The following is a 26,988-nucleotide window of genomic DNA, read 5'->3' as shown; positions in this document are numbered from 1 at the left end:
ACCACCAATCTGCTGGGACTAAATATTTACATCTTCACTTTAATCCTTTAGTCCTGCCCAGGTCTCTGACTCGACCCAATTACACTACACCTCGTTATTTATCAAACTACATTACACCTTGCTTTTTACATTCCCTGTTTATCCTACAGATGCACTTCGATCTAGAAAGAGAGTCACCCACAACTTCCCCACAAACAGGAATCACAAAAGGATACAATGCTTGCTCAAGTGAGCCTTGGCAGCAAGTGGGAGAGCTGCGCAATGGTGAATAACCCAGAATGTGACATCAGTGACTCTGGGGTAGCGTTCCTGCCTCTGGACAGAGAGTCAATGGGCTCAGGTCCCCAAATCCTGGCTGACCCTTCATTGCTCAGACCTTTGAGTGTAGGAGTGGGGACATCATATTTAGGTTGTACAAGATATTGGTGCGACCTCTTCTGGAGTACTGTGTGCAGTTCTGGTCTCCCTGTTATAAGAAGGATATTATTAAACTGGAAAAGGGCTCCGAAGAGATTTCCCAGGATGTTGCCGGGAATGGAGGGTTTGAGTTATGAAGGAAGGCTGTGACTTTTTTTCAGTGGAGGTTGAGGGTTGAGGTCGAGAGATTTTGGAGCAAAGCTCGACTCTAGATTTGACAAAGAAGTCTAGATTTTCACCCGGCCTTATAGAGATTTATAAACTCATGAGGGGTATAGAGAAGGTGAGTGGAAAGGGACTTTTGCCTAGGGTGGGGGTCTTCAAGACAAGGGGGCATATGTTTAAGGTCTGAGGAGAAAGATTTTTAAAAGACATAAGAGGCATTTTTTTATGCACAGAGTGGTCTGTGCATGGAGTGAACTTCCAGAGGAAGCGATGCTTGGGGATATAGTTACATTTAAAAGATATTTAGATAAGTATATGAATAAGAAATGTTTGGAAGGATATGAGCCAAGCACAGGCAGGTGGGACTCGTTTCGCTTCGGATGCTGGTCAGCATGGACTGGTTGGACAGAATGGCCTGCTTCCATGTTATATGACACTGCATGAGTCCTGAAGAGGGAGTGTTACATGGTCCAAGGTGTCACCTTTCAGCCAAGCTGTTAAACTGAGGCCTAGTCTTACCTCTCACGTTACCACCAACTAGAAGAAAGTGAGGACAGCAGATGGTGGAGATTAGGGTCGAGAGTGGGGCGCTGGAAAAAGCACAGCAGGTCAGGCAGCATCCGAGGAGCAGGAGAGTCGGTGGGGGTCGGGAGGTGAGGAGGGTGGGTGGGGGGGTGGTGAAAAGTGCTACATAAATGCAAACCTTCCCTTTAAACCTTTGGAGAGATGAGGGACTCACGGAGATTTTGGAGCAAAGCTCGACTCTAGATTTTCACCCTGCATTCAAGCAACACTGCTCACTGGACACTGGCTCAACTAATGTCCTTCAGGGCAGGAAACAACCATCCTTACCTGGTCTGGCCTCCATGTGACTCCAGACCCACAGCAATGTATCTGACTTTTAACTGCGCTCTGGGCCCTTAACTTACCCCCTGGGCAATTAGGGATGGGCGATAAACACTGGCCTAACCAGAGACGCCTATCTCCCGTAAATGAATTTTTTTAAAAGATACCATTGTTTGTGCCGAAACTGAATGATTGCAATTGCCACCGCGGATGCTGTGGTATTTTTGTTAAGGTCCCAAGGTCCAAGGCAGAAGTAGTAGGCCGAACCTTGTGGGAATGGATATCAGGGGAAGAGTCCCAGCCAACTCTGACTCAAATGGATGACCACAACAGGGGGAAACAGGTGTAAGGCTAAAAGGTTCCATATTGACCTTTGAGTTTAGATTCAACAACTGAGACACTTGGAGGGAAGGGTTTACCTTGCTTGACGCGTTTGTTTTCAGGGAGGGTGTGGTCTCCCGGCAACCGGGGTTGGCGATGGCAGACATGGGCTGCGGGGTTCTCCTGCAGCTGATCTTCGAGCCCAGGCCCCGGCTGCCAGGAAGCCGGCCTCAGCATCCTCTTGAGGAAGGAGCGGTTCATCTCCACCCGTTCGCTCAGGGACACCAGGCTGGCGTTACTGCCCACGCTCTCCCAGCTGTCCGTCCTCCACAGGGCCTCCAGCTGGCCGAGTCTGCATGCGCTCCATTTCTCCCCCTCCGACACAGCCCTCGGGCCGCCACCAGGATGGCTGCTCGCGTGCTCCGAGGAGATGGTGCTCTCGGTCTCCTCCCGGGCAATCACGTCATGAGGAGCCCCCGGCCTATCGCCTGGCGGCGCGTTTTCCCTTCCGAGGACTTTCCAGAACCCCCTCGGAGGCCTCCAGTTCTTGGCGGCAGGTTTCGGAGGAGGAATATCCCCGGTAGGCCTAGGCGGATCTCCCCAGCTGCCTGTTCCAGGCCATTCCCTCCTCGCCAGGCCTGGATCGGTGCCCTGGCTGAGGGCCTCCCCCTCTCCGACAACCAAAGGCTCTTGGCAGCCCAGGACGCTGTCCGTTAAGTAGGTGCGTCTCGGCTCTCTGTCCTTCTGGGACCGTCCGCGTTCCCGGCCTTCCCCCAGGTCTGGGCAGTCTCGGCCCTCCACCTGTGGGATGGGGGCAGCTCTGCCCGATGACCTCACACCTGTCCAGAGCTGCTGATTGGTCGGGAGGGCTGGGGCGCCAGGATGAGGGCGGTTTTTGGGGGAGGCCCAGTTGGCACTGTCCTCCCACAGACTGGCTGAACCTGTGCCCCTCCTCCCTTTGCGAGCTGCACTGACGCCTGTGGTGTCCCTTCGCTCACGTAACCGTGGTCTCTGCCCGCCAGGCACGACTTCACTCTCTGCCATCTTGATATACCCCAGGGTCTCTGACACAAGGGCAGTTTGTAATGTCTACAACCGACCTGCAAAGAAGGGAGAGAGGGAACGTCAGACAGCCAATAAGGAAGGTATTCCCTACCCGATTTCATGAATCCTAACTTATTATCGAGTCAGAGAGATTCAGCTCAGTGCAAAGCAAGGCTATTCAGCTCATCTAGTCTGCAGATATATTTCTGTATTTATTAAACACTCAGAAAAGCAGAGCCAGAGTACGCTATCTGTAATAAAGAGGCAAATTCAATACCAATCAGCAGAAACAATCAGAAAATGAAGGAATTTTGGTAATAGTCAGGGAGTAACTTTAAAGGACATAGAAGGAGACAGAGAGAGAGAGAGAGAGCGACCGAAAGATGAAGAGAAAGAGGGATAGAGAGAGAGAGAGAGGGATAGAGAGAGAGAGAGAGAGAGAGACATAAAGATTGACAGAGAGTGTTCAAGTCAGTAACCATTCATCAGAACATTTCTCACGAAATCCTCAGTATCTTATTCTCCACAAGCAATGCTGAATATTTCCATCATTTTCTCTCTGTATTTAACATTTTCGGCATTTCCAGAATGCTGCTTTTGCGTGTGGAAACGTTACTTCTGTGACCAGGTAACACAGACCCCAAGCAGAGGAAATTGGCAATGATTCACTCAAATACCAACTTACAGAGGGCTTTTGTGGCACAGTGGGAGTGTCCCACCTCTAGGCCAGGAGGCCTGGGTTCAGGTCCTGCATACTCCAGAGATGCATCATAACATTTCTGAACAGGTTGGTCAACAATACCTTAAATGCCAACTTGTACGGACTCTATAGTGCAGCGGTAGTGACCCAAGGTCAACTTGCAGCCACCCCAGAATGTGCTCAATAGACATCTGATCAGGTTGTTTTCAAAAATCAAAAATTCAATCTGGAGACATCCTATATGATAATAAACTGCTTCCAGAACAAAAGGAGTCCATTCAGCCTGTTGGTGTCTGTACTGGCCCTCTGAAGGAACAGTTCATTCAGTGCTACTCCCTGCATTCTCCCTGGAATCCTGCATGTTCTTACTTTCCCGATCATTATCCAATTCCCTTTAGAAAGCCTCAAAGACTTGCCTCCCCTACACTCTCAGAAAATACGTTCTAGACCCTAACCACTCGAGTGAACCTGCTTCCCCCACACTCTCAGTCAGTACCTTCCAGACATTAGCCACTGGAGTGAATTTGCCTTCCCTACACTGTCAGACAGTACATTCCAGACCCTGACCACTCCCTCGGAAAATGGTTTCTCCACACGTCGCCAATGCCCCTTGTGTCGATTTGTCTAAAGCGGTCTCCCTCTCATTCTCAATCCCTCCCCCAATAGGACCAGTTTCTCCCCGTCCACTCTGCTCAGACTGTCCTCATTCTAACCATGTCTCGAAAATCTCTCAACCTTTCCTTCCTCAGGGTAAACCTCAGTCCTCAACGAATATTTTGGATGTGGTGTGATTTGACACTGGGCAGGTATCTGGTGAGTTACGTGAAGGGACAGGATTGCCAAACTGATCGATAAATGGCTCCATTATTGTTGCAATGGGTGACCCGCAGGATGAACTGGATAAAGGTTGGTCTTTTATCCACAAGTAATTGTTATGTAAGCAGTAAAGAGTGGGGTTTGTAATCGTATCGTCATTGTTATACTGACAGAATGCATATTATTGATATCAGCAGGTCACCTCTTGAATTTGGGTGGCTCAGTGGTTAGCACTGCTGCCTCACAGCACCAGGGGTCCCAGGTTCAATTCCAGCCTCAGGCGACTGTCTGTGTGGAGTTTGCACATTCTCCCCGTGTCTGTGTGGGCTTACCTCCAGGTGCTCTGGTTTCCTCCCACAGTCCAATCGGGTGAATTGGCCGTGCTAAATTGCCCACAGTGTTAGGCGCATTAGTCAGAGGGAAATGGGTCTGGGTAGGTGACTCTGTGGAGGGTCAGTATGGACTTGTTGGGCCGAAGGGCCTATTTCCACACTGTAAAGAATCTAATCTTAAAAAAAACCAAATGGTGATTTTTGCCATATTCTCTACTGCGTATCATAATCCCCAACTTGACCATACTTATTTGGGGGGTCTGTCAGATATGGCACACCGGGGAAGAATTCCCTTTACTCCGATCATTGTACCTCAATGGTTTGCGCTCAGAATCCCAAAGTGATGAGTCTAACTTCTGCTCCGTTCATGCAACCGAAAATTTACATCGCAGCGCTGAGGGAGTGCAACAGTGTCAGAGGTATCAATAGTCATTGAAACTAAGACCCTTTCTGTTTTCAGCTGGAAACATCCCATGTATTAGTTTAAAGATGGGGAGTCACAGACTATTTCCAACACAGATTCCTGATTAAGGGCTTTTGCCCAAAAAGTCCATTTTTCCTGCTCCTCAGATACTGCCTGACTTGCTGTGCTTTTCCAGCGCCACTCTAATTTTGACTCTAATCCCCAGCATCTACAGTACCCACTTCTGCCTATTTCTAACACAGCCCATCGAAACTGTTGGATCAAGGAATCCAGTCAGAGCCATTTCCCTGCTCTGTCCCCTTAGGCCTCCAAGTTTATTTCCTTTAAATGTCCCTTCAAAATCACTAGATTCCCCTACAGTGTGGAAACAGACCCTTCGGCCCAACCAGTCCACACCGACTCTCCGAACAGTAACCCACCCAGACCCATTTCCTATCACTAGGGGCAATTTATCATGGCCAATTCACCTGACCTGCACATCTTCGGACTGTGGGAGGAAACCGGAGCACCTGGAGAAAACCCACGCAGACACGGGGAGAACTTGCAAACTCCACACAGACAGTCGCCCGAGGCTGGAATTGAACCTGGGTCCCTGGCGTTGTGACGCACTGAGCTAACCACTGAGCCACCGTGCACTAATTGTCACTGCTTGACAGAAACTATGATAAAAGGTAACTTGGTTGAACCACATAAGATCCTGATGGGATTTGACAGGGCAGATATGAAGAAGACATTTTGTCTTGTCTGAAGATTTTAGAAATTGGACTCACTGTTTAAAAATCAGGGAGTGCCTTTCAGAATTGCAGAGGGTCCCAAAGCACCTTACATTCAAGTACTGCTGAAGTCTCACTGTTTCCTGAAGCTGTAACATTGCATTCCTTGCTCTGTTCTATTATCCTAATGCACTTTGTACGGTAGGATCTGTGCTGCATGCAAAAAAAAACAAACTTTTCACTGTACCTAGGGACATGACAATAATAAATCAAATCAAATGTAGACTCTATTGTCACTTACACATTATAAGGTCCCTTTAGTGAGTCTAATTTAACTTTATAATGCTGTTTATGAAATAAATATAGAACAGGGGAGATTTACCCACAAGGTTATTAGATTACTTACAGTGTGAAAACAGGCCCTTCGGCCTAACAAGTCCCCACCGACCTGCAACCCACCCAGACCCATTCCCCTACACCTAACACTACATGCAATTTAGCAAGGCCAATTCACCTGACCTGCACATCTTTGGACTGTGGGAGGAAGCCGCAGCACCCGGAGGAAACCCACGCAGACACGGGGAGAGTGTGCAAACTCCACACCTGAGGTGGGAATTGAACCCGGGTTTCTGGCGCTGTGAGGCAGCAGTGCTAACCACTGAGCCACCGCGCAGCCCGTTATGTTGGGGAAGTTTCTTCTTGAAGCTAAGGAGATCGAGGGGAGGTTTGACAGAGGCACATTGGTTTTGAGAAGGCAATGCATACAGCTGGCTGGTGGCAAAAAAGTTGATTGGTCTATGGACGAGTGAACAGTTGTTGATGGCGATGGTCTTTTGCTGGCCAACAGCAGTGCGGTTGGTTGTCAGGTAACTGAACAACTTGGAGCTGGGAACATGTTAGAGAGAGGGCTTTGACCGTTCCTCCCCCCACACCCCCATCCCAGCAGCCATCTTTCTTTCACTTGTCATCAAGACTGACTTTATACATTAAGAAAAAACAATTAATCTTTCCATCAGCAGTTGCTACAAGCTGTGACATTCATGTGAGGTAGTCACCCTGTGATGTTTGAGAATCAGTGGAAGTGTTCTGAAAAGGGATGCCAGGAAGGAACTTTTGGATTAGCAAAACATACTTCATCTGGATTTGTGGCCACAGGGAGGGGTGTGTGTGTGTGTGTGTGTGGGTAAGTGTGTGTGTGTGTGTGTGTAAGTGTGGGGTGGTCTGTGAGTGAGTGTCTGGGAGTGTTGGGAGGGTTGTGTCTGAGAGAATGAGAGTGTGAAGGTGTGCGCGTCTGAGAGTGTGGGTGCATGTGTGAGAGAGAGACAGAGAGAGAGAGAGAGAGGAGGTGTATGTATTTGAGAGTGGAGTTGTGTCTGAGAGAGTGAGAGTGTGGTGTTGTGTGTGTGAGAGAATGAGAGTGTGGATGTGTGTGAGAGTGAGTATGAGCGGGTCTGTTAAAAAGTGAGAATATATGTGTGAGTGAGAGAGAAAGTGTGTATGTGTGCGCGTGCACATGGGTGGGTGTGCATATAAGGAGAGTTTTTAGGGAGACTAGAGTTTTAGTGTTATTTCCAACTATTCATAATTGTTTAGCTAGAGTCAAGTTACTTTTAACAAACAGTGATTCTTATTCAGTATAGAAACCCAGTCCATATTGTTTATCAACATGAGTCTGAATTAGGGAACATCATAAATCCTTTATCTTTCATAACATCCAAAAATAGTGGGTCTTGATTTCCAGCACAATACACTAGAGAGGGGCAACAAGCACACAAGCAAGAACTGATCCACTTGGTGAAGTTACAGATACTAGGGGACACAGCTGTATGGCTTTGGTCAGGACATGCCCTAGGAATGTGAGAAAGACCTTTTTTCCACAGTGAGTATTACTGATCTGGTACAGGACGTCGATGAGGGAGGTGGAAGCAGAGAACCTCAATGATGTCCTAAGGATAGTGGATGGGGATCTGTGGGATATAGCCTGCAAGCCGATGGGGATTGGGTGGGGAGTGAGTCAGACTGGAGTGTACAGTTGTGAGCTAGTGTCAATTCAATGGCTCAGTGTCATAGTGACTCCAGGCTGCATCACTAAAACAGATTAGCTGCTCATTTAGGCAGGACCTTGAAACATGTTACAATAACATCTGTGCTTCAAACTAATTGTCTATAAATCACGTAGGAAAGGTGCAATATAAATGCGGGCTTATTTTCTTCTGATTGAACTATTCACTTGAAGTTCTCATATCGATATTGAGGAGGTGATGGTGTTGGATGTATTGAAGATCATTAAGGTAGTTAAAACCCCAAGGCCTGATGGGAATCTATCCCAGGATACTGAAGGAGGCAGGGAGGAGATTGCTGGGTGATCTTTATATCCTCTTTAGCCACACGCAATGCCCACAAAACTGGGGAATAGCAAATGTTGTTCCTTTGTTTAAGGAGGACAATCAGGATAATCCAGGAAATTAGAGGCTGATTAACTTTATGTTAGTTATTGGAAAATTATTGGAGAAGATTCTCAGGGTGGACAGTTGAAGCATTTTCATTCCCCGAGCAGAAATATCAAATACCAGAGGGCACAGATTTCAAGTGAGAAGGGAAATATTGAAAGGAGATGTGAGAGGAAAGCTTTTTTTTGGCAGAGGATGGTAGGTGTCTAGAACACGCTTACAGGAGAGATGGTAGGTGTCTGGAACATGCTAACAGCAGAGATGGGGGTATCTGGAACACGCTTACAGGAGAGATGGTAAGTGTCTGGAACATGCTAACAGCAGAGATGGGGGGGGGGGACACTTACACGAGAGATGGTAGGTGTCTGGAACATGCTGACAGGAGAGATGGTAGGTGCCTGGAATACGCTTTTAGGAGAGATGGTAGGAGTCTGGAATACGCTGGCTGGAGAGATGGGAGGTGTCTGGAACACACTGGAGAGATGGTAGGTGTCAGGAACACACTTACAAGGGAGATGGTAGGTGTCTGGAATACACTGACAGGAGAGATTGTAGGTGTCAGGAACACACTGGCAGGAGAGGTGATAGGTGTCAAGAACATGCTGAGAGGAGTGATGGTAGGTGTCTGGAATGCACTGGCAGGAGAGATGGGATGTGTCTAGAACATATGCTGACAGGAGAGATGGTAGGTGTCAGGAACACACTGACAGGAAAGATGGTAGGTGTCTGGAACACGCTTACAGGAGAGATGGTAGGTGTCTGGAACACACTGGCAGGAGAGATGGGAGGTGTCTAGAACATGCCTACAGGATAGATTGTAGATGTCTGGAATACACTGACAGGAGAGATGGTAGGTCTCTGGAACCCGCTTAAAGGAGAGGTGGCAGGTGTCTAGAACACACTTACAGGAGGGATAGGGTTGTCTGAAACACGCTCACATGGGAGATGGTAGGTGTCTGGAATACGCTTACCAGACAGCTGGTAGGGGTCTGGAACACGCTTATAGGAGAGATGGTAGGAGTCTGGAATACACTGGCTGGAGAGATGGTAGGTGTCTGGAACACACAGGAGAGATGGTAGGTGTCAGGAACACACTTACAAGGGAGATGGTAGGTGTCAGGAACACACTTACAGGAGAGATGGTAGGAGTCTGGAACATGCTGACAGGAGAGATGGGAGGTGTCAGGAACACACTTACAGGAGAGATGGGAGGTGTCAGGAACACACTGGCAGGAGAGATGGGAGGTGTCTAGAACACGCTTACAAGAGAGATGGTAGGTGTCTGGAATATGCTGGCTGGAAAGATGGTAGATGTCTGGAATACGCTGGCTGGAGAGATGGTAGCTGTCTGGAACACGCTTACGGGAGAGGTGCGGGTGTCTGGAACATGCTTACAAGGGAGATGGTAGGTGTCTGGAACACGCTTATAGGAGAGATGGGAGGTGTCTGGAACACGCTGGCAGGAGAGGTGGTAGGTGTCTAGAACACGCTGGCAGGAGAGTTGGTAGGTGTCTGGAACACGCTGGCAGGAGAGATGGTAGGTGTCTAGAACACTTACAAGAGAGATGGTAGGTGTCTGGAACACGCTTACAGGAGAGTTGGTGGGTGTCTAGAACATGCTGTGAGGAGAGATGGGGGGGCTGGAACACACTTACAGGAGAGATGGTAGGTGTCTGGAATGCACTGGCTGGAGAGATGGTAGGTGTCTGGAACACACAGGAGAGATGGTAGGTGTCAGGAACACACTTACAAGGGAGATGGTAGGTGTCAGTACACGCTTACAGGAGAGATGGTGGGTGTCTAGAACATGCTGACAGGAGAGATGGGAGGTGTCAGGAACACACTGGCAGGAGAGATGGGAGGTGTCTAGAACACACTGGCAGGAGAGATGGGAGGTGTCTAGAACACACTGGCAGGAGAGATGGTAGGTGTCTGGAATGCACTGGCAGGAGAGATGGTAGGTGTCTGGAATATGCTGGCTTGAAAGATGGTAGATGTCTGGAATACGCTGGCTGGAGAGATGGTAGGTGTCTGGAACACGCTTACGGGAGAGGTGCGGGTGTCTGGAACATGCTTACAAGGGAGATGGTAGGTGTCTGGAACACGCTTATAGGAGAGATGGGAGGTGTCTGGAACACGCTGGCAGGAGAGATGGTAGGTGTCTAGAACACGCTTACAGGAGAGTTGGTGGGTGTCTAGAACATGCTGTCAGGAGAGATGGGGGGGCCAGAACACACTTACAGGAGAGATGGTAGGTGTCTGGAATGCACTGGCTGGAGAGATGGGAGGTGTCAGAAACACGCTGACAGGAGAGATGGTAGGTGTCTGGAACATGCTGACAGGAGAGATGGTAGGTGTCAGGGCTCGGCATCTCTCGGCAGGGCTGGGAGCTGGGATCTGGTGTGGGTGTAGAACTGGGAGTGGGGGAGGAACCTGTAACTGGAGTGGGTGTGATGGTGGGGGGAATGGGGGTGGAGTCATGAGCAGGGGTAGTGTTCCCCTTGGGGTTCTGGGGGGTGGGGATAGTGACAGTGCGGTCTGTGGGGGGGGGCATGTCAGCAGAATGCAGGTGAGTGGCGCTGGTGGGGGTGGAAGTGGTGGTGACCACGGCAGTAGGTGTGGCGGAAGTCACTGAGCATGTGGCATCAGCGATGGTGTGAAGGGCAGAAGTGATGTCAAGTGTGATGTATGAGGAATTGTGAGGGGTGGAAGTGGTTGTGGGAGTGGCCATGATGGGGGCGGAAGTGACATCATCAATCAGCATGGGGGTGGTAGCTACATCAGCCGCATGGCTTATGGTAGAATAGGTCCTGAGGCCAGGGAATCTTCTGGAATGTTTGAGGAGCGCTGGTTATGGAGGTGGGTGGATAAAAGTTTGTTGTACTTACAGTTTTTGATGTTTGAGATGGAATTGAAATACTGTTTGTTGAGAGTATGAATTCTCCTGAGGATGTAGTATAGAGTGGGCCCTTTGCAATTCTGAGAGAGTGTGGGTATCTGGAACACGCTGGAAGGAGAGATGGTAGGTGTTTGGAACACGCTTACAAGAGAGGTGGGAGGTGTCTAGAACATGCTTACAGGAGAGATGGGGTGTCTGGAACACGCTGACAGGAGAGATGGTAGGTGTCTGGAATACGCTTACAAGAGAGGTGGGAGGTGTCTGGAACATGCTTACAGGAGAGATGGGGGTGTCTGGAACACGCTGACAGGAGAGATGGTAGGTGTCTGGAATACGCTTACAAGAGAGGTGGGAGGTGTCTGGAACATGCTGACAGGAGAGATGGGGGTGTCTGGAACACGCTTACAGGAGAGATGGTGGGTCTCTGGAACACACTCACAGGTGGGGTGGGATGTGTCTAGAACATGCTTATAGGAAAGTTGGGGGTGTCTGGAACACATTTACAAGGGAGATGGTAGGTGTCTGGAACACGCTTATAGGAGAGATGGGAGGTGTCTGGAACACGCTGGCAGGAGAGGTGGTAGGTGTCTAGAACACGCTGGCAGGAGAGATGGTAGGTGTCTAGAACACTTACAAGAGAGATGGTAGGTGTCTGGAACACGCTTACAGGAGAGTTGGTGGGTGTCTAGAACATGCTGTGAGGAGAGATGGGGGGGCTGGAACACACTTACAGGAGAGATGGTAGGTGTCTGGAACACACAGGAGAGATGGTAGGTGTCAGGAACACACTTACAAGGGAGATGGTAGGTGTCAGTACACGCTTACAGGAGAGATGGTGGGTGTCTAGAACATGCTGACAGGAGAGATGGGAGGTGTCTAGAACACACTGGCAGGAGAGATGGGAGGTGTCTAGAACACACTGGCAGGAGAGATGGTAGGTGTCTGGAATGCACTGGCAGGAGAGATGGTAGGTGTCTGGAATATGCTGGCTTGAAAGATGGTAGATGTCTGGAATACGCTGGCTGGAGAGATGGTAGGTGTCTGGAACACGCTTACGGGAGAGGTGCGGGTGTCTGGAACATGCTTACAAGGGAGATGGTAGGTGTCTGGAACACGCTTATAGGAGAGATGGGAGGTGTCTGGAACACGCTGGCAGGAGAGATGGTAGGTGTCTAGAACACGCTGGCAGGAGAGATGGTAGGTGTCTGGAACACGCTGGCAGGAGAGGTGGTAGGTGTCTGGAACACGCTGGCAGGAGAGGTGGTAGGTGTCTGGAACACGCTTACAGGAGAGATAGTGGGTGTCTAGAACATGCTGTCAGGAGAGATGGGGGGGCTGGAACACACTTACAGGAGAGATGGTAGGTGTCTGGAACACGCTTACAGGAGAGTTGGTGGGTGTCTAGAACATGCTGTCAGGAGAGATGGGGGGGCCAGAACACACTTACAGGAGAGATGGTAGGTGTCTGGAATGCACTGGCTGGAGAGATGGGAGGTGTCAGAAACATGCTGACAGGAGAGATGGTAGGTGTCAGGGCTCGGCATCTCTCGGCAGGGCTGGGAGCTGGGATCTGGTGTGGGTGTAGAACTGGGAGTGGGGGAGGAACCTGTAACTGGAGTGGGTGTGATGGTGGGGGGAATGGGGGTGGAGTCATGAGCAGGGGTAGTGTTCCCCTTGGGGTTCTGGGGGGTGGGGATAGTGACAGTGCGGTCTGTGGGGGGGGGCATGTCAGCAGAATGCAGGTGAGTGGCGCTGGTGGGGGTGGAAGTGGTAGTGACCACGGCAGTAGGGGTGGCGGAAGTCACTGAGCATGTGGCATCAGCGATGGTGTGAAGGGCAGAAGTGATGTCAGGTGTGATGTATGAGGAATTGTGAGGGGTGGAAGTGGTTGTGGGAGTGGCCATGATGGGGGCGGAAGTGACATCATCAATCAGCGTGGGGGTGGTAGCTACATCAGCCGCATGGCTAATGGTAGAATAGGTCCTGAGGCCAGGGAATCTTCTGGAATGTTTGAGGAGCGCTGGTTATGGATAAAAGTTTGTTGTACTTACAGTTTTTGATGTTTGAGATGGAATTGAAATACTGTTTGTTGAGAGTATGAATTCTCCTGAGGATGTAGTATAGAGTGGGCCCTTTGCAATTCTGAGAGAGTGTGGGTATCTGGAACACGCTGGAAGGAGAGATGGTAGGTGTTTGGAACACGCTTACAAGAGAGGTGGGAGGTGTCTAGAACATGCTTACAGGAGAGATGGGGTGTCTGGAACACGCTGACAGGAGAGATGGTAGGTGTCTGGAATACGCTTACAAGAGAGGTGGGAGGTGTCTGGAACATGCTTACAGGAGAGATGGGGGTGTCTGGAACACGCTTACAGGAGAGATGGTGGGTCTCTGGAACACACTCACAGGTGGGGTGGGATGTGTCTAGAACATGCTTATAGGAAAGTTGGGGGTGTCTGGAACACATTTACAAGGGAGATGGTAGGTGTCTGGAATATGCTTACAAGAGGAATGGTAGGTGTCTGAAAAACGCTGACAGGAGAGATGGTAGGTGTCTGGAACATCCTTATTGGAGAGGTGGTAGGTGTCTGGAACACGCTGGAAGGAGAGATGGGAGGTGTCCATAACACGCTCGCTGGAGAGGTGGTAGGTGTCTAGAACACACTTCCAAGAGACATGGTAGGTCCCTGGAACACGCTTACAGGAGAGTTGGTGGGTGTCTAGAACACATTGGCAGGAGAGATTGGAGGTGTCTAGAACGCGCCTACAGGAGAGATGGTAGATGTCTGGAATACGCTGGCTGGTGAGATGGTAGATGTCTAGAACACGCTGGAAGGAGAGATGTTAGGTCTCTCAAACACGCTGGCTGGAGAGATGGTAGGTGTCTGGAATGCACTGGCAGGAAAGATGGGAGGTGTCTAGAACACGCTGACAGGAGAGATGGGAGGTGTCTAGAACACGCTGGCAGGAAAGGTGGGAGGTGTCTAGAACACGCGGACAGGAGAGATGGTTGGTGTCAGGAACATGCTGGCAGGAGAGATGGTAGGTGTCAGGAACACGCTGGCAGGAGAGATTGTAGGTGTCTGGAATACGCTTACAGGAGAGATGGTGGGTCTCTGGAACATGCTTACAGGAGAGGTGGGAGGTGTCTAGAACACACTTACATGAAAGATGGGTGTGTCTGGAACAACTTACAAGGGAGATGGTAGGTGGCTGGAATACGCTTACAAGAGGAATGGTAGGTGTCTGGAACACGCTAACAGGAGAGATAGTAGGTGTCTGGAACATGCTGGCAGGAGAGCTGGTAGGTGTCTAGAACAGGCTTGCAGGAGGGATTGCAGGTGTCTAGAACACACTGACAGGAGTGATCGTAGGTGTCTGGAACACACTGACAGGAGAGATGGTAGGTGTCTGGAACACGCTAGCAAGAGAGATGGTAGGTGTCTACAACACGCTGGCAGGAAAGATGGGAGGTGTCTGGAACACGCTTACAGGAAAGATGGGGGTGTCTGGAACACACCTACAAGGGAGATGGTAGGTGTCTGGAATACGCTTACAAGAGGAATGGTAGGTGTCTGAAACACGCTGACAGGAGAGATGGTAGGTGTCTAGAACACGCTGGCAGGAGAGATTGTAGGTGTCTGGAACACGCTTACTGGAGATATGGTAGGTGTCTAGAACACGCTGGCAGGAGAGATTGTAGGTGTCTGGAACACGCTTACTGGAGATATGGTAGGTGTCTAGAACATGCTGGCAGGAGAGATTGTAGGTGTCTGGAACACGCTTACAGGAGAGGTGGTAGGTGTCTGGAACCCGCTGAGAGGAGAAAAGGTAGGTGTCTAGTACACTCATACAGGAGAAATGGTAGGTCCCTGGAACACGCTTACAAGAGAGGTGGTAGGTGTCTAGAACACACTTACAGGAGAGATGGTAGGTGTCTAGAACACACTTACAGGAGAGATGGTAGGTGTCTAGAACACGCTTGCAGGAGGGATTGTAGGTGTCTAGAACACACTGACAGGAGTGATCGTAGGTGTCTGGACCACGCTGGCAGGAGAGATGTCAGGAACATCCTTATTGGAGAGATGGGAGGTGTCTGGAACACGCTGGAAGGAGAGATGGTAGGTGTCTGGAACACGCTGGAAGGAGAGATGGTAGGTGTCTGGAACACGCTGACAGGAGAGATGGCAGGTGTCTGGAACACGCTTACTGGAGATATGGTAGGTGTCTAGAACACGCTGGCAGGAGAGATTGTAGGTGTCTGGAACACGCTTACTGGAGATATGGTAGGTGTCTAGAACATGCTGGCAGGAGAGATTGTAGGTGTCTGGAACACGCTTACAGGAGAGGTGGTAGGTGTCTGGAACCCGCTGAGAGGAGAAAAGGTAGGTGTCTAGTACACTCATACAGGAGAAATGGTAGGTCCCTGGAACACGCTTACAAGAGAGGTGGTAGGTGTCTAGAACACACTTACAGGAGAGATGGTAGGTGTCTAGAACACACTTACAGGAGAGATGGTAGGTGTCTAGAACACGCTTGCAGGAGGGATTGTAGGTGTCTAGAACACACTGACAGGAGTGATCGTAGGTGTCTGGACCACGCTGGCAGGAGAGATGTCAGGAACATCCTTATTGGAGAGATGGGAGGTGTCTGGAACACGCTGGAAGGAGAGATGGTAGGTGTCTGGAACACGCTGGAAGGAGAGATGGTAGGTGTCTGGAACACGCTGACAGGAGAGATGGTAGGTGTCTGGAACACGCTAGCAGGAAAGATGGGAGATGTCTGGAACACGCTGACAGGAGAGATGGTAGGTGTCTGGAACACGCTGGCAGGAGAGATGGTAGATGTCTAGCACACGCTTACAGGAGAGATGGTAGGTCCCTGGAACATGCTTGCAGGAGAGGTGGGAGGTGTCTAGAACATGCTTACAGGAGAGATGGTAGGTGTCAAGAACACACTTGCAGGAGGGATTGTAGGTGTCTAGAACATGCTGACAGGAGTGATCGTAGGTGTCTGGAACACACCGACAGGAGAGATGGTAAGTGTCTGGAGCATGCTGGCAGGAGAGATGGTAGGTGTCCAGAACACGCTGGCAGGATACAACCCGAATGAAGGGGTAAAAACAATGACTGCAGATGCTGGAAACCAGATTCTGGATTAGTGATGCTGGAAGAGCACAGCCCTTCAGGCAGCATCCAAGGAGCTTCGAAATCGACGTTTCGGGCAAAAGCCCTTCATCAGGAATAAAGGCAGTGAGCCTGAAGCGTGGAGAGATAAGCTGGAGGAGGGTGGGGGTGGGGAGAGAGTCGCGTAGAGTACAATCGGCGAGTGGGGGAGGGGATGAAGGTGATAGGTCAAGGAGGAGAGGGTGGAGTGGATAGGTGGAAAAGGAGATAGGCAGGTAGGACAAGTCTAGACAAGTCATGGGGACAGTTACTGAACTGGAAGTTTAGAACTAGGGTGAGGTGGGGGAAGGGGAAATGAGGAAACTGTTGAAGTCCACATTGATGCCCTGGGGTTGAAGTGTTCCGAGGCGGAAGATGAGGCGTTCTTCCTCCAGGCGTCTGGTGGTGAGGGAGCGGTGATGAAGGAGGCCCGGGACCTCCATGTCCTCGGCAGAGTGGGAGGGGGAGTTGAAATGTTGGGCCACGGGGCGGTGTGGTTGATTGGTGCGGGTGTCTCGGAGATGTTCCCTAAAGTGCTCTGCTAGGAGGTGCCCAGTCTCCCCAATGTAGAGGAGACCGCATCGGGAGCAACGGATACAATAAATGATATTAGTGGATGTGCAAGTAAAACTTTGATGGATGTGGAAGGCTCCTTTAGGGCCTTGGATAGAGGTGAGGGAGGAGGTGTGGGCGCAGCTTTTACAGTTCCTGCGGTGGCAGGGGAAAGTGCCAGAATGGGAGGGTGGGTTGTAGGGGGGCGTGGACCTGACCAGGTACTCACGGAGGGAATGGTCTTTGCGGAATGCGGAAAGGGGTGGGGAGGGAAATATATCCCTGGTTGTGGGGTCTGTTTGGAGGTGGCGGAAATGTCAGCGGATGATTTGGTTTATGCAAAGGTTGGTAGGGTGGAAGGTGAGCACCAGGGGTGTTCTGTCCTTGTTACAGTTGGAGGGGTGGGGTCTGAGGGCGGAGGTGCGGGATGAGGACAAGATGCGTTGGAGGGCATCTTTAACCACGTGGGAAGGGAAATTGCGGTCTCTAAAGAAGGAGGCCATCTGGTGTGTTCTGTGGTGGAACTGGTCCTCTTGGGAACAGATCCGGCGGAGGTGGAGGAATTGGGAATACGGGATGGCATTTTTACAGGAGGGAGGGTGGGAAGAGGTGTAATCCAGGTAGCTGTGGGAGTCGGTGGGTTTGTAAAAAATGTCAGTGTCAGGTCGGTCGTCATTAATGGAGATGGAGAGGTCCAGGAAGGGGAGGGAGGTGTCAGAGATGGTCCAGGTAAATTTAAGGTCAGGGTGGAATGTGTTGGTGAAGTTGATGAATTGCTCAACCTCCTCGCGGGAGCACAAGGTGGCACCAATGCAGTCATCAATGTAGCGGAGGAAGAGGTGGGGAGTGGTGCCGGTGTAATTACGGAAGATCAACTGTTCTACATAGCCAACAAAGAGACAGGCATAGCTGGGCCCATATGGGTGCCCATGGCTACCCCTTTGGTCTAGAGGAAGTGGGAGGATTCAAAGGAGAAATTGTTAAGGGTGAGGACCAGTTTGGCCAAACGAATGAGAGTGTCGGTGGAAGGGTACTGTTGGGGATGTCTGGAGAGGAAAAAATGGAGGGCTTGGAGGCCCTGGTCATGGCGGATGGAGGTGTAGAGGGATTGGATATCCGTGGTGAAGATGAGGCGTTGGGGGCCGGGGAAACGGAAGTCTTGGAGGAGGTGGAGGGCGTGGGTGGTGTCTCGAACGTATGTGGGGAGTTTCTGGACTGGGGGGATAGGACAGTGTCGAGGTAGGTAGAGATGAGTTCAGTGGGGCAGGAGCATGCTGAGACAGTGGGTCGGCCAGGGTGGTCAGGCTTGTGGACCTTGGGAAGGAGGTAGAACCGGGCAGTGCGGGGTTCCCGGACTATGAAGTTGGAAGCTGTGGGTGGGAGATCTCCTGAGGTGATGAGGTTCTGTATGGTCTGGGAGATGATGGTTTGGTGATGGGGGGTGGGGTCATGGTCGAGGGGGTGGTAGGAAGAGGTGTCCTCGAGTTGACGTTTGGCTTCAGCGGTGTAGAGGTCAGTGCGCCAGACTACCACTGCCCCCCCTTTATCCGCTGGCTTGATGGTGAGGTTGGGATTGGAGCAGAGGGATTGGAGGGCTGCGCGTTGTGAGGGTGAGAGGTTGGAGTGGGGGAGGGGGGTCGACAGGTTGAGGCGGTTAATGTCCCGGCGGCAGTTGGAAATGAAGAGGTCGAGGGCAGGTAATAGGCCAGCGCGGGGTGTCCAGGTGGATGCAGTGTGTTGGAGGTTGGCGAAGGGGTCCTCGGAAGGTGGGCGGGAGTCCTGATTGTGAAAGTAAGCTCGGAGGCAGAGGCGACGGAAGAATTGTTCGACATCACGGCGTGTATTAAATTAATTGATGCGTGGACGGAGGGGGATGAAGGTGAGTCCTTTGCTGAGGACTGATCGTTCGTCCTCAGTGAGGGGGAGGTCTGGGGGGATGGTGAAAACGCGGCAGGGCTGGGAGCTGGGATCTGGTGTGGGTGTAGAACTGGGAGTGGGGGAGGAACCTGTAACTGGAGTGGGTGTGATGGTGGGGGGAATGGGGGTGGAGTCATGAGCAGGGGTAGTGTTCCCCTTGGGGTTCTGGGGGGTGGGGATAGTGACAGTGCGGTCTGTGGGGGGGGGCATGTCAGCAGAATGCAGGTGAGTGGCGCTGGTGGGGGCGGAAGTGGTAGTGACCACGGCAGTAGGGGTGGCGAGAGTCACTGAGCATGTGGCATCAGCGATGATGTGAAGGGCAGAAGTGATGTCAGGTGTGATGCATGAGGAATTGTGAGGGGTGGAAGTGGTTGTGGGAGTGGCCATGATGGGGGCGGAAGTGACATCATCAATCAGCGTGGGGGTGGTAGCTACATCAGCCGCATGGCTCATGGTAGAATAGGTCCTGAGGCCAGGGAATCTTCTGGAATGTTTGAGGAGCGCTGGTTATGGATAAAAGTTTGTTGTACTTACAGTTTTTGATGTTTGAGATGGAATTGAAATACTGTTTGTTGAGAGTATGAATTCTCCTGAGGATGTAGTATAGAGTGGGCCCTTTGCAATTCTGAGAGAGTGTGGGTATCTGGAACACGCTGGAAGGAGAGATGGTAGGTGTTTGGAACACGCTTACAAGAGAGGTGGGAGGTGTCTAGAACATGCTTACAGGAGAGATGGGGTGTCTGGAACACGCTGACAGGAGAGATGGTAGGTGTCTGGAATACGCTTACAAGAGAGGTGGGAGGTGTCTGGAACATGCTTACAGGAGAGATGGGGGTGTCTGGAACACGCTTACAGGAGAGATGGTAGGTGTCTGGAACATGCTGGCTGGAGAGATGGTAGGTGTCTAGAACATGCTTACAGGAGAGATGGTAGGTGTCTGGAACACGCTTACAGGAAAGATGGGGGTGTCTGGAACACGCTTACAAGGGGGATGGTAGGTGTCTGGAACAGGCTTATCGGAGAGATGGTAGGTGTCAGGAACACGCTGGCAGGAGAGATGGTAGGTGTCTGGAACAGGCTTATCGGAGAGATGGTAGGTGTCTGGAACAGGCTTATCGGAGAGATGGTAGGTGTCTGGAACAGGCTGGCAGGAGAGATGGTAGGTATCTGGAACACGCTTACAGGAGAGATAGTGGGTGTCTAGAACACGCTGGCAGGAGAGATGGTAGGTGTCTAGAACACGCTTACAGGAGAGATGGTAGGTGTGTGGAACACGCTGGCAGGAGAGATGGTAGGTGTCTAGAACACGCTTACAGGAGAGATGGTAGGTGTGTGGAACATGCTGACAGGAGAGATGGTAGATGTATAGAACATGCTGACAGGAGAGATTAGATTAGATTACTTACAGTGTGGAAACAGGCCTTTTGGCCCAACAAGTGCACACCGACCCGCCGAAGCCCAACCCACCCTTCCCCATTTACCCCTTCCCCATTTACCCCTTTCCCTAACACTATGGGCAATTTAGCATGACCAATTCACCTAACCTGCACATTTTTGGATTGTGGGAGGAAACCTATGCAGACACAGGGAGAATGTGCAAACTCAGACACAGGGAGAATGTTGCCTGAGGCGAGAATTGATCCCAGATTCTGGCGGTATGAGGCAGCAGTTCTAACCACTGAGCCACCGTGCCAGTGCTCGTGACATTTGTGTCGTCGCACTGCACTCAAAATGAGCTGAATTCTGTGGAATATCTCTCTGCGTCCAAAACTCATTGAACACCACCCCAGAAAAATCATACTGCGCACACAAATCACCTGGACGTCAGAATCTGTAAATTTACCGTGAAAGTGTCGATCTCATTTCTGGCCATTTCCATTTTTCCTTCTGCAATCTCATTTTTTTGCATCTCTGAAAACAATTTGACTGCTTCACAATCATTCCCGTTAAAATCTCCCAAAGTGTTGAAATTGTGTAATTTGCTCCAGTGCTTTACTCCACGAGCGTAAACGATTAAAGTGTTACACAGGCGAAGGTTTCCCCCAGTGTTCAGCCTCCACAGGGATACTATCAGCTAAAATAACTAACACCAACAGAAATTGCCTGAAAAGCTTAGCAGGTCTGGCAGCATCTGCGGAGAGAAACCCAGGTTAACGTTTCGGGTTGAATGACCCTTCCTCAGAACTAAAATTAAACTAAACCAAAATAACGAGACTTATCGAATATAGGAGCAAAGTACTGCTGATGCTGGAATCTGTCCTGAAAACTACAAATACTGGAGATCACAGGAGAGATGGTAAGTGTCTGGAACACACTTACAGGAGAGATGCTAGGTGCCTTAAAAGGCAGTATGTTCCGTACACACACCAGCCTCTGCGTGAAAAGGTTGCCCTTCAGGTCCCTCCTAAATCTTTCCCCTCTCATCTTAAACCTATGCCCTTGAGTTTTGGACTTCCCTTGGCTGTTCACCCTTATCCATGGTGCTTATGATTTTATAAACCTCTATAAGGTCACCCCTCGGCCTTCTCACGATCCAGGGAAAACAGACCCAGCCTATTCAGCCTCTGGGTCACGCTGCATCCATGGAGAGAGAGAGAGAGAGCAAGCTAAGGTTTCAATTCTAGCTGACTCTGCACCAGAGCTGTGGAGGGTTGTTGAAGAAGTGGGGAATTGAAATATCAGAGTTGTAAATGAGGGGCTCTTTACCATTCTGTGGGTTTACTGAATGCCCCTCCTCCAAGTGAAGAAATGATCATTTTTTGTAGTTGTTACTTCTACACAAATACTTTCCAAAGAAAATTTTGGACATTTCATAGGAATTACAAATGTTGCTTTCTGCATTGCTCCCAGGTCAAAGGTCACCACAACAGTGGGTGTACTGGGTAGACTGGCCATTGTAGCACTGCAGACCTGTGTACAATGACCCCACCACCAGGGATATATTTCCCTCTCCACCCCTTCCCACCTTCCGCAAAGACCGTTCCCTCCGCGACTACCTGGTCAGATCCACACCCCCATACAACCCACCCTCCCATCCTGGCACCTTCCCCTGCCACCGCAGGAACTGTAAAACCTGCGCCCACACCTCCTCCCTCACCTCTATCCAAGGCCCTAAAGGAGCCTTCCACATCCATCAAAGTTTTACTTGCACATCCACCAATATCATTCATTGTATCCGTTGCTCCCGATGCGGTCTTCTCTACATTGGGGAGACTGGGCGCCTCCTAGCAGAGCGCTTTAAAGAACATCTCCAGGACACCTGCACCAATCAACCAAACCGCCCCGTGGCCCAACATTTCAACTCCCCCTCCCACTCTGCCGAGGATATGGAGGTCCTGGGCCTCCTTCACCGCCGCTCCCTCACCACCAGACGCCTGGAGGAAGAACGCCTCATCTTCCTCCTTGGAACACTTCAACCCCAGGGCATCAATGTGGACTTCAACAGTTTCCTCATTTCCCCTTCCCCCACCTCACCCTAGTTCTAAACTTCCAGCTCAGTAACTATCCCCATAACTTGTCCGGACTTGTCCTACCTTCCATATCGCCTTTTCCACCTATCCACTCCACCCTCTCCTCCCTGACCTATCACCTTCATCCCCTCCCCCGCTCACCCATTGTACTCTATGCTACTTTCTCTCCATTCCTGATGAAGGGCTTTTGCCCGAAACGTCGATTTCGAAGCTACTTGGATGCTGCCTGAACTGCTGTGCTCTTCCAGCACCACTAATCCAGAATACTTTCTCCCCACCCCCACCCTCCTCTAGCTTATCTCTACACGCTTCAGGTTCACTGCCTTTATTCCTGATGAAGGGCTTTTGCCCGAAACGTCGATTTCGAAGCTCCTTGGATGCTGCCTGAACTGCTGTGCTCTTCCAGCACCACTAATCCAAAATCTGGTTTCCAGCATCTGCAGTCATTGTTTTTACCACTACAATGACCTACGTTTACCAGTAGGCCTGACATTTGAGCTTTAGGCCTCAGTAAAATGAAGGACACAAGTTTGACTTGACTCCTCTTCTATCGTCCTCTGGCTACCTGCCTCTCTCAGGGTGTTAGGGCCAGGGTAACGACCCTCCAGGCTCCACAGATGAGATTTTTTTACACAGGGGGTTCTGATGGTGTGACCATTTGCCAATGCCAAGCAGAGCAGGCCCAGCTCCTGTGATCAGGAGTTCGGCTGCACATTTACACACGCGAAAGGATTTTAACATCTCCACCCAACACAATACACACAACCAGGCCCTGACAACAAACCATCGCCCTCCACATTTACAACTCAGATATTTTGATTTGCCACTCCTTCACCAATCCTCCCATGCCTCTCTCTATTTCTGTGACTGTGTAGCAGAACCCCAAAGCTTTTCACCTTATAATTATGGCTAGTTACCTTGTGTCCAGCCTGAACTCAGTCCCAAATCCCTCTGATCCTTTCAGGACTCCTCACAGCCCCTCTCTTTGCAAGTCAGTAAGACCTAAGTCGAACTTTATCAACTCCTGTAGGCACTCCAATGTTAGAGAGGGATTACATAAACAGTCCTAAAGATATTGCCATAATCAGAGATATGCCATGTCTGACTGTACCTTCGTTTATATAAAACAAAACAACTCGGAGCAGTGTATTATTACCTGAGCACCCTGATGATGGGGTGAGACTCGTTAGTGAGTGTCAGGTCTCACTAACAGACTCTAATAGTGGGATCGCCTCCCTCAGTCTGAGGCCCCCCGGATTGTCTTTGCCAGGTCCGCCTCCAGGGAACACAGTAAAATGCTGTCCCACCTCCAGCTTCTGATGGCGGGCCTCTTTCAATCGCCATCACCGAATATTTAGCCGACATCCCTTTTTTTCAAAAAAATAACAAAGAAAAACAACTCTCCTTCCAGCGCCTGTGTGTGTGTGTGTACGACTGCTGGAGAGAGAGAGTGGCTGTGTCAGTTCAAACTGCATTCCAGTGCACCCAACTAATACCCAAAGGGAACAAAAACACTATAAAAGGCAAAAAAAAGTGTGTAAATCTAACTGGTCTCTATGACGACGGGCAAAACCGAGTGGAGCAGACAGCTGGCGGCCGACCAGAGTTCAGCCTGAAGTTGCTGCTCAAACTTAGTGTCAGTTTCAGGAGCTGGGCTTGTAATTCTAAACCGTGTCTGAAGCTCGGCTCCCTAACTGGTTGAGGACCTCCAGAAATCAGGGCTCCCTCCTTCCCTCCCACTTTGGCAAATCCTGCAAGCCAGCCCCAGCATTGCTTGGCCTCGCTGGCTTTTGGAGTTTGAGGGTCTGTTAAACTCCCTCTCCCTCACTGCAATCCTCCCCTGTTAATGCAGCCCCAAAAGTAATCTCCCAGACACTGCTGTAGGCAAGAGCAAGAGAAAAGACACAGGAGGAAAACACGTTGGGACGTGGCGAATGGGGAAGTGTTTCTGTTTTCTGTATTTCTTGTCAATACATATCTCTTCCAAAAAAAACAGTAGAAAATAGTTCATCTTTAGAAATACCATTTATTTCTTCTTTCCTGGACGCTCCAGCATTTGTTGCCCGTTCTTAATTAACGTAGATACATCAAAACTAAGAGCTCGAGTAGGCCATTCAGCCCATCGAGCCTATCTCACCATTCAACACCACCATGCATAGAGATGTACAGCACAGAAACAGACCCTTCAGTCCAACCCATCCATGCCAACTAGATATCCCAACCCAATCTAGTCCCACCTGCCAGCACCCAGCCCATATCCCTCCAAACCCTTCCTGTTCATATACCCATCCAGATGCCCTTTTTAATGTTGCAACTGTACCAGCCTCCACCACTTCCTCTGGCAGCTCATTCCATACATGTACCACCCTCTGAGTGAAAAACCTGCCCGATAGGTCTCTTTTATATCTGTCCCCTCTCACCCTAAACCTAGGCCCTCTAGTTCTGGACTCCCCCACACCAGAGAAAAGACTTTGTCTATTTATCCTATCCATGCCCCTCATGATTTTATAAATGTCTATAAGGTCATAACCTCAGAAGCTCCCTCTCCCTTTGATCCCTTTAGTCACAAGATCTATATCGAACTCCTTCTTGAAAACATTCAAGCTTTGACTGTCTCTGCAACAAAGAATTCCACAGACCCCCCACCCTCTGGGTGAAGCCCTCTTCTCCTCATCTCAGTCCTGAAACACCCATATGGCCCCCTGGTTCCAGACTCCTCAGTCATTCGGAACAGCCTGCCTGTGCTTATGTAGTCTAGTCCTGTTGGAATTTTATAGGTTTCTGTGAGATTCCCCCCCCACCCCATTTTCCTAAACTCCAATGAATATTGTCTGAACAGCTATTGCGCGCAAAACTCTCTCTGCCATTTCAGGGGACAGTTATAGGGTCATATAGCACAGAAACAGACCCACCAGTCCAACCAGTCCTTGCTGAACATAAACTAAACTACTCTAACCTGTCCATGCTTGGCCCATACTCTGCCAAACTTTCCTTATTCACATACTTAGCCAAATGTCTTTTAAATATTTTAACTGTACCTGCATCCTCTGAAAGTTCATTTCACACATTGAATTATATTGAATTGAATTGGATTTATTGTCAAGTGTACTGAGGCACAGTGAAAAGCTTTGTCTTGCAAGCAATACAGGCAGGTCACAGAGTTAAGTTGCATAGATAAGTAAATAGTGGGTAAACAGCTGCAAAAACAAATAAAAAAGGTACAGGCACCCTCTGTGTAAAAAGTTGCCCCTCAGGTCTTTGTAAAATCTTTCTCCTCTCACCTTAACAATATGCCCTCTAGTTCCAAAGTTCCCCACCCACATAGGGATAAGACACTTGCCATTCACCTTACCTATATCTCTCATGATTTTATAAACCCCTATAAGGTCACCGCTCAACCTCCAATGCTGTGGTTAAAAAAAACCCCAGCCTCTCCTTACAACTCAAACCTCTCCATTCCTAGCAACACCCAGGGTGGCATGGTGGCTCAGTGGTTAGCACTGCTGCCTCACAGCACCTTGGACCCAGGTTTAATTCCAGCCTCAGGCCACTGTCTGTGTGGAGTTTGCACATTCTCCCCGTGTCTGCGTGGGTTTGCTCCGGTTTCCTCGTGCAGGCCAGGTGAATTGGCTGTACTAAATTGCCCATAATGTCAGATGCATTAGTCAGAGGGGAATTGGTGAGCTCCTCTTCAGAGGGTCAGTGTGGACTTGTTGGGCTGAAGGGCCTTTTTGCACACTGTAGGGGAATCTAATCTAAACATCCTAGTAAACCTTTTCTGAAGCCTCTCCAGCTTAACAACATCCGCCCTATAAACACAATGTTGTGGGCCAGACAAGGTAAGGACAGCAGCTTTCCTTCCCTAAAGGATGTGAATGAAGCAGATCAACAATTGATCGTGGTTTCATGGTTACATTTACTGAGACAAGCTTTTAATTTAAGGTTTTTTTAAACAATATCCAAAAGTGCTGTTACACACAGTTGAACAATGTTGTTTTCTATTCCCGAATTATCTGTGGTATTTCTTTTTCACCTGTTAACATCACCTTTGTTCTCCTATTAATTAATATGCATGCAAAGCCCATTAGGTGCAATGCATCAAAAGTTAGAGAGAGGAAGGGAGCTGCATAATTCCAGATTTTACTGATGGAATTTAAATTCTACCAACTGTTATAGTGGGATTTGAACCTATATCTCTAGAGTATTAGCCTGGGCCTCTGGGTTATTCACCCAGTAACATTAGCTGTACACCATTACTAGCCTGACAAATCTGTTCAAATTCTTTTGGGGAGGTAATGAACAGATTAAACAAAACAGAGCCACTAGACGTAATCTATTTGGATTTCCAGAAGGCCTTCAACAAGGTGCCATACAGGAGGCCGCTAGATAAGATAAAAGGTGGGTCACACGTGTTTATCACGTGTATAATTTAACTAATATAATCGTTTTGTGATATAGAACTTGAATATTGTTGAAGAAAGACACATTTTGTCAAAGCTTTACATCTTGGACTCAATTTGCAGTCAGGACAATTTACATGACGACCAATTCAAGGGGCAACCTAAAATTTATGCTGCATGAGGGAAGAATACTGATGGGTTGGCAACTGGACTCTGATTGGTAGATCTGTTTCCATGGGGGAAGCAGCAATTATTAATGATTGACAGTTAACTGCCAATGAGCTTCCATGACCGAGGTGTGGGTCTGCTTTCAGGCTTGGCTAGTCTATCAGTATGGTGGCTCCACCATTCGATAACATT

General features: G+C 49.7%; 1 protein-coding gene across 8 annotated transcripts in view; it reads right to left on the bottom strand.

Annotated features, from left to right (window-relative positions):
* LOC140479590 (uncharacterized protein KIAA1614-like) overlaps nt 1-23,751 on the bottom strand; it is a 102,327-nt gene extending 78,576 nt beyond the window's left edge. For all 8 annotated transcript variants that reach the window (XM_072573409.1, XM_072573408.1, XM_072573406.1 and 5 more), the window contains exons 1-2: nt 23,385-23,751; nt 1,848-2,849 (exon numbers count right to left, since the gene is read on the bottom strand). In XM_072573409.1, the coding sequence (XP_072429510.1) occupies nt 1,848-2,793 (946 nt within the window). In that variant the 5' untranslated portion in view covers nt 2,794-2,849; nt 23,385-23,751. The remainder of the gene's footprint in view (nt 1-1,847; nt 2,850-23,384) is intronic.
* Nucleotides 23,752-26,988: the final 3,237 nt, after the last annotated feature.

This window comes from Chiloscyllium punctatum, chromosome 7 (assembly GCF_047496795.1).
Source record: "Chiloscyllium punctatum isolate Juve2018m chromosome 7, sChiPun1.3, whole genome shotgun sequence".
In the NCBI taxonomy this organism is placed as follows: Eukaryota; Metazoa; Chordata; class Chondrichthyes; order Orectolobiformes; family Hemiscylliidae; genus Chiloscyllium; species Chiloscyllium punctatum.
This window is presented reverse-complemented; position numbering and strand designations above follow the sequence as displayed.